Consider the following 8,336-nt stretch of genomic DNA (forward strand, 5'->3'; position numbering starts at 1 on the left):
CAGCGGTACTATTACAATGTTGATTATTATTAGCAGTAGCAATTTTATGTTGTTAGTTTTAGTTGTATTATATATACATATTGTAAATTAATTCTGAAAAACCCCTCGCGGAGAATTAATAAAGTATGTAATTGTAATTGTAAGTTTATTCACTTTTCTAAAATAAATTAATATTAAAAAATAAACTTGTCATTCAGTTCTTGTTAATAACAATCCTAAGGGTGGGGTACAATAACAACCAACAACAGATTCATCACAGTTTTTCTGGTGAAATAGAAAAAAAATTGTCATTCCATTCTTATGCCACATCTGGGTTGACAATCATCTTGGAGACAATTCCAAGGGCAGAATTAATGAAGAAATAGGACAGCGGTACACATACCATAGTATACTATTACAATGTTGATTATTATTAGCAGTAGCAATTTTATGACCATCTGAACTAGTAATCGGAAGGTCTTAGGTTCGACCCCTGATAGGAGCACTCGGATTTCTTTTTTCCGAGTATGCCTGCGTCACTTTCTAGAATAATCATCATTCTCATTCATTCACCAGGCTGGAAATATACCATCACATTTCTTTCATATACCACACGTTCGACCTTCAAATCCTAGCAGTATGCAGGATGTTTATCCCATGAACCTAGTTTAATGGCCTTAGCTCCCACAAGTCTCCTGTAGCTCAGTGGTAGAGCATCCGAACTAGTAATCGGAAGGTCTTAGGTTCGACTCCTGATAGGAGCACTCCGATTTCTTTTTTCCGAGTATGCCTGCGCCACTTTCTAGAATAATCATCATTCTCAATTCCAAGGGTATAATACACCACAACCAATGACAGATTATCATAATTTCCATGAAGCAATTGCTCAAGGATTTGGTCTGATTAGGAATATCTTTTTGGAAATCAGAAATGGAACAAGATATTTTTCCTCCACTTGTGATCATCTCCGTATCTAGCATGAACTAAATCCATGGCCTTGGTTTCTTTAAAAATGTCATAAACTTGATCCTTTGGCGCAGTATCCAACTTCAACAACAGACAATTAAATGTAACAATTTCTCCCCTTTCAGCCAAAAAGGCCAGCTGTTTGAACCACCCGTAATCCCACATAACATTCTCTCGATAAATGGTTTCTTCCATCACATCGACTTGTTTAACATTTTCCCCACATGATTCCATATCACTTTTCTTCATCAATTGAGCCTGTAACAAAGTTTCCTTAGTCAACAGATCCATGGCGAGGTGCACGATTGGCTAATTACGTGTCCTCTCATTGATAACAGCGGAAGAAGTGGGGTTGCAGCAAATTCGAGCGCAAAGGAATTTACGGAAGCAGTGTTTTATTATGGCACAGAAGAAGACCTTGCACAGTGGAGAATACTGGTTGAAAAGCACAAAACGGCTGAGAATTATGGTGCTGCTATAGTGTGTGTGTGTGGATGACGTCACAAAATTACTGGCGGCCATGTTCAAGGACTGACGTAATCAAAATGGCGACTGAAACAACAGAGGTTGAGCCTCTGATGCTCTTAAATTATAGCAAAAATCTTGAAGGCAAGGTAAAATATGGGTATCTTGATAAAATTTCTGAGATTGGCATAGATCCGCTTCACATCCCAGCAAAAAAGTTGAGCGAGGAATCCCTTCCACCAGTTGAATCCATGGATTTACTTTCATACCTTGTGCTCGATACTAGTTTTTATTCCAACGCACAATTTAGAACTTACAGAAGCCTTCAAGCTTACAACCAGATGGTAAGGGGCTTCATTTCCAGTGTCCTTGGATGTATGATTAACAAGAGGTTTGTGGTATTGGCCAAAGTAAGACATTCGCAGAGACTGAATGATCCACTAGTGCAATCGTGGATTATAACCAACGAAGAAGGTACTGTGATGTCAGCACATTGTGCAGGGTGTATGGCTGGCCGTGGTGAGTGCTGCTCACATGTAGCAAGTGTACTATTCTATCTTGAAGTTGTCAGCAGACAAACGGAAGGTTAGCGTGTACGCAGGTCGTGTGGCTGGATTTTGCCAAGTTGTGTTGAAAAGGTTCATTACGCCAGAGTTAAGGACATCAACTTTTCCTCAGCAAGAAAACTGAAGGCTGGCATGGAGAAGTCTTTAAACGATCTTAGTTTGTGCTGCAAGAATGATAACAGTGATCAATCCTCTACAGGGATAAAAGAATCACCTAAAGTACAGCGGTCAGTGCAGCAACCAACTAAGGATGAGCTTGAACTGTTGTACAGTTCTCTCAATGAATGCAAGGTCAAACCTGTTTGTCTAAGTTTAGTAGGAACATATGCAGATGAATTCATTTCAAAAGCGAGAGGGATACCATCTATCCGAGAATTATTTGATGAGAAATACATAAACCTTAATTATACTGAGCTACTAGAACAGTACCACAAAGTTGAAATAAGCCTCACAAATGGGCAAATAGAAATGATCGAGAAAGAAACCATAAACCAAGCAAAAGGCAGTGCTTTCTATCATCACAGGGCTGGACAAATTGGTGCATCTCAGTGTCATGCAGCATGTCACACTGATCCTGCACAGCCATCACAATCTCTTATCAAAACAATTTGTTATCCTGACGTGTTTAACTTCTCTACTGCAGCTGCAAGGCATGGCTGCAAACACGAATAGTTGGCAATCGCTGAATATGAAAAGCAGATGAAGACAAAACAACAACTTTAAGGTAGTCAAGTGTGGAACATTCATAAACAAAGATTACCCATTTTTGCATGCCACTCCTGATTTCATTTGAAGGGCTGGGAGCATAACCGACTTATGTCGAATTTCAGCCCGTTTTTCGATGTAGCTCGGATTTGTGCAAACTTTTGCATGTGATCCGCAATTCGATTGAAAACCATTGTCCAGTATTTTTTCACGCCGCTTTGTGTTTCGTATTAATGCCATTGAGAAATTTTACCATCTTGTAAAGATATATCGGTAACATTATAGACACTGGATGACCAAAAGGACAATGCACTGAGGATTAAATACTTGTATTCAATATACACTCGTTGTCTTTGAAACACGGCACACGAAAGCGGGAGCAACGAAAATAATGCTGTCACGCTTTTATTTGATTCTGTTACAAACTACTACGTACGTGACAGGAATGTCCGAAATGTAAACAGTTACATCCTCCAAGAGAAAATGTGTCCATTTCCTGGCGTAAAATCCAACTTTGTCCCGTTTGTCGACATATCACTCTTGATAACGCAAAATACTAGCATTCTACACGATTAACAGGAAGACATGTAGCCATTTCAACGATTAACAACGATTAACGGCAGTTCTATTAAAAGGTAAAGACTATCTATTCTTTTTTAACTAGCAGTCGGTGTTAACCGTTGAAAATCTATGTTAATCGTACTTTTATTGAATCATTGCCTTGAAATTGTCAAGTTAATCGTTACATACCGAATTTCAAGCCTGGCAAACCACAACTAAGGCTTGCAAAACACCTTGCACATGGCGGGATTTGTCTCTGATGCTCCCGCAGGATTTGATAATCGAATTGAAAAATTCATCACGGCAGTCATCACTACCAAGGAGGGATTCTTTGGACAACATCTCCACCAGTTCCTGTGAACTGCATTCCTTAATTTCATAGCTTTTCAAAAGATCCATAGATGTCTGTGTGTTTACAAACTTCACCAAACAAAAGCGAAACCAACTAGCCAGTACGATACGCAAGTTGTTTATCCCGACTGCCTTGATCTATTTTGGGCTTGTTACAACCCGCAAAAGCAAACCATGATATCATCTCAAACGTTACTTATAGAAACAACAACTGGTGCAACTAAACACGGCTCGTGGACAGTGAAAACTTTTAGTCTACCGATAATTTGGAAAACGAGTCTCACGTGGACAAAACCTATCAAAAATTTGCCTTCCAAGCGCGTTCACTTGTAGACAAGCAAACTACCAAATACCCCTCCCCCTCCCCCTGACTCAGTGTTGTCTTTTGGGTCACGAACAGTTTCCTGGCAAGCATCACTTCCCACATCAACATTGCATAAGGGGGAGGGGGGAAGGGAGAAGTAACTGTTGTAGAATTATGAAGGGAGAAACAGTAAGTGAGTGGTTTTTTGGCTGTCTGTGTTCGGTTCTCGTTGCATAGGGGGAGGGGGTGTGAGGGAGATTAGTAAGCAAGTGGTTTTTGTTCTGTTCGTGTTTAGTTTTCTCAAGGAGTTTTGTCCATCTTGTAAAACCGCGAAATGTTTCCCAAACCAGGGAGAGCCAAAATTCGGACAAATCCGTGCGAAATCGAAAGCCGCGCTAAAATTCGACATAAGTCGGTTATGCCCTGAGACCTTCATTTGTTCCTGTGACTTCTGTGGCCTTGGGTTGGGTGAGGTTAAGTGCCCCTACTGCATTGAAGGGAAAGATTTTGACTCATGTCCAAAAATAATCTTCCTGTTTGGAGAAATTGGTTCAGAATTTGTACTAAAGAGAAGCCATAGTTACTACCTGATCGTGTTTACTGTGACTTTATTGTTTGTGCCATCATTGAAAACGAGTTTGTGCAGTTGGTTAAAGAAAGGATCACTCCTGATCATAATAACTGGGAAGAACAGCTGCCTAAGCTTTCTTTATTTTGGAGGATCTGCATCCTCCCTGAGATTATGGGGAGGTGGTACACAAGAAAGCTGGTTGTGCAGGCGCACAACCAGTGAAGAAACAGTTACATGTTCCAACACATCAAGCCCAGTTTCTAAGTTTCATCCATCACGTCTGTCAATTCAGAAGGTTCCCAAGGTATGGTATTGTCCTCATTGAAGGAAATTCCCTGAATTTCAACCAAAAACAAAGAGCAAAGAATCAAAGAGCTGCAGAAGAAAAGTTGGTATCAGAGGCAATAGAGAGAGATAACATTTGCACCTGTGGAAAAAAGGCTGAAAGTACTGACAAAATTCTGAAGTGCCATAATGAACATTGCTCTCATGGAATCTATTTTCATTTGACCTGTATGGGGTACAAATGTTTTCCTAACAATGCCAAAACAACTTTTACACACAGAAGGGAATCACTGGGTCTGTATTAGTTCAATTGGTTGCACGAGAGGATTTGTTAATGTGTATGATAGTCTCTTTAACAATGTCATCAATGACAATATAGGACAACAAACCAGAAGTCTTCTTGGTGAAGAATTTAAAAAGATGACGATTATGCCAGTGCAGCAGCAAAAGAAAGCAAGTGACTGCGGGGTATTTGCAATTGCATATGCAACATCTTTAGTCTACGAGGAAGCTCCCGAGACTGTCATGTATGACAACACAAAAATGAGACCGCATTTACTTAAGTGCTTGCAGTGTAGAGTGTTAAAGCCATTTCCAAATGGTATAATCTAGCTTTCATAGTGAAACGTGTAGTGTAGAGGGGTCATACATGAGTATCCAGTATAGCATCCTCTAACCTTGGCTTTTATTGTTGGTACTTTATTTCAAAATAGTTTCAATCTGTTTTTATGACAAGGATCCTCCATAGATATTCAATCGTCACTGACCCATGTACATTTGATTACGCTTAGGAATTTTATTTTCAACTGAACTACCCTAAATATTTAAAGGAATGGGAAGTTTAATAATTCCAAGGGAATTTGTTAGGCTGCTTTTTAATGAGTGACAGTATTTGACTGGATTATAGAAAGTTTCTAGTCAAAGGTAGCAATGTTCACAGTGATCTTGAGAGTTTTAAAATTTTCAACATGAATCTAAGTTTGTTGAAATTAGGTGTTTAAAATACCTTACAGCAATATTTCTGATATCTGATAAAATAAGGGACAATGTCAATCAGGACATTGTAGCATTGAATTAATGTTATGACCCTAGAATTATGTGCATTATCAATTATTATTTCAATAAGTGTACGAAATTAAAATGCAAAGCCATGTTCAGTTCACTTACAAAGAGTGAGTTTTAGTCAAATGGTATGATTGGAGGGCACAGATTCACTAATGCACAACATACCCTGATGATTCTATCAATCAAAGGGGTTTCTTTCTCTTCCTTTTTCCTGTATGTGAGGTAATCTGTAGGTAATGTACTTTGCAAAATAGTGTATTTTTGTCTCAAAACTCCAATCACCCTTTCCATGTGTATTCGTACGTTTGCAATGTTTCTTGTCTTCTCCACATCGATTGGATCTAACTGGCTTTTCCCTTTGGTAAAAGCAGGGATATTTAAGTTTGCCTGGTAGTACCATACACTTTCATGGACAGTGAACCCTTTGTCTGCAAGAACTAAGTCTCCGGGGAACATGTTTGTAAGGAAACCAGAGTTTTCAGTTACAAACTTCTCTGATGCCCTACCACCCCATGCTTCACTGACAAATGAAATTGTTCCTTAGGGGGTAATGCCAATGAGCACCTTTACGGTGTTGTGGTGCTTATAATTAGAAAATGTTTGTGCCCTTGCCAGCAAATTGGTAGGCCTGTCAATGAAAATCCCAAAACAGTCGATAATCACAGTTGTTTTAGACCAAAAGCATCTATGAAACATTTTGGCATGGTTTTCTGAAGGTCTTTGCACTCAGGCCACACTATCAAAGGAGACAAGCGAATATCCATTACCTTGAACCATGAATTGAAGACTCTTGAAACAACCTATTGAGATACACCAGACCGATAGGCGAGATCCTGGTGAGGTACGTTTAGCCGTAATTTCATAAGGACCATAATAAATTCTTGAAACTTGCTCAAGTGAGCACGGGAGAATTGCCCAGTTGCGTGAGGAGCAATAAAGGTTAAATGATTTTATCAAAATCTCGTATGAAGGCAACCCAGTGTAAAATTTGACCTTGTCATCATCATAATCTTCAGCATAAACTTGTCCTGGCACCCCCTGCTGAGCAGCTAGACAGGCAGATTCGTCTGTATTTGTGGCAACATGTTTCATTTTTAACTCTCTCATATCAGCTGTAACATCTTCGATGTCATCAATTAACGATTCAAGATCAAAAATAACTTTCGCTAGCCTCCTCTAGTTTCATAACTTTCACTTTTTCCTTTTCCTCTCTTTCGGCTTCATGTTTCCTGCGCTCCTTGATTCTGGCACTACGCTCCAGATTAGCTTGTGATTTTGCTGTTTCGATTGGTTTTCTCTTGTGACCAAGGTGCACACTTGGGATCCAATCGGGATTGAATCTATCCCAAAGTTGGGCTGCTCTGCCACTGATACAAACTCTGCCGTTTTCTCAAATCTTTCCTGTCAAGTCATCTCTGCTTATTGCCGCTAACGAAAGAGTACATCTTTCTGATGACAATCTTTCCGTTTGTTCTCCTTGGTTTGTTAAAACTTTAGGAACACGGCAAAATGCTACATTCGGACACTTGTCACTTTTGTTCCCACAACCAACAATTAAATGAAACGACGGCATTATATCAACAAGATCAATTCACACTCTAGTTTAATCGTTCAAACGCTGCTTGCACTGAAACGCACGTGGATCAACGCAATTTTTCTCATAAAACCATTTAAATTCGAATAAAAAAATTCAGGCAGATAGATTTCAGTGTGCAATCAATTAACAGAATCGCACAGAGATACGCCGTGAGACTGGCGGATGTTACAATTTTTCGGCCAGATTTCTTCGCTCGTAGTCATGTTGAAAATGAAAATTATCCAAATTTATAAGAAACTGTTGCACTAAAACCAATTTTTATAAGTTTCGCTGATTTCAACACCGGGATCATGTTTTCAAATTTAAAAATAATCGGGCCGACAAAACAAAGTGAGCGGAATAATCGGTTTCAGAAATTGAAAAAAAATAGGGCTCAAAAAGTCGATAGAAAGGGCCTTTGTGGTTGAAATATACCTCAAATGACAAAAGGGCACTATAAATTAGCTACCTTTTCCAATTCTAATTCACAACATTAAGAAAAGCGCGAGGTATATCTTAAAAGCACTTGCGCTGCCCGCACTCTGAAAGGTAAACACAGGGAAAACCCATCAAAGTGGTCCTCCAACATGGTGGACAGTAAATCAAGGGTAACGTGTCCATACACACACTATTGTTTGGGTCTACGATGACCTGTACAAATTGTTGGACATGAATGCGAGAACTGTGCAAAGCCAATTCATCACATCAGTTCCAGAGGTCAAGAAGCTTTTTGTTTCCAATAACGGGTTGCCCTTCACTTCTTCACAGGTGTTAACTTTGGTTTGAAGAACTTTCCAGAGGGAAGGAATTGTGACAGAAGGAAGCTAAAACAAAAGAAGACATGGAAAACAATATAACGACAATGACTTTTGACGATTTTCAGGGTTGTCCCTAACAGCCAGCAGCCGGCAGAATAAACCGGCTACTTGGGTCGTTTGTGCT

At 39.5% G+C, this 8,336-nt stretch overlaps 2 protein-coding genes across 3 annotated transcripts in view; one reads left to right on the forward strand and one right to left on the reverse strand.

Moving 5' to 3' along the window:
• Positions 1–128: 128 nt before the first annotated feature.
• LOC146471089 (uncharacterized) overlaps positions 129–8,336 on the reverse strand; it is a 34,393-nt gene continuing 26,185 nt past the window's right edge. For both annotated transcript variants that reach the window (XM_085121117.1, XM_085121118.1), the window contains one exon: positions 129–2,140. In XM_085121117.1, coding sequence (XP_084977243.1) covers positions 2,054–2,140 — 87 coding nt within the window. In that variant the 3' untranslated portion in view covers positions 129–2,053. The remainder of the gene's footprint in view (positions 2,141–8,336) is intronic.
• Positions 2,863–8,336, forward strand: part of LOC146471090 (uncharacterized) — a 19,278-nt gene continuing 13,804 nt past the window's right edge. Inside the window, exon 1 of the mRNA XM_085121116.1 lies at positions 2,863–3,303. The gene's annotated coding sequence lies outside the window, so the exon portion shown is untranslated. The remainder of the gene's footprint in view (positions 3,304–8,336) is intronic.

This window comes from Pavona decussata, unplaced genomic scaffold (genome assembly GCF_977016875.1).
Source record: "Pavona decussata unplaced genomic scaffold, jaPavDecu1.1 SCAFFOLD_106, whole genome shotgun sequence".
NCBI lineage: Eukaryota > Metazoa > Cnidaria > Anthozoa > Scleractinia > Agariciidae > Pavona > Pavona decussata.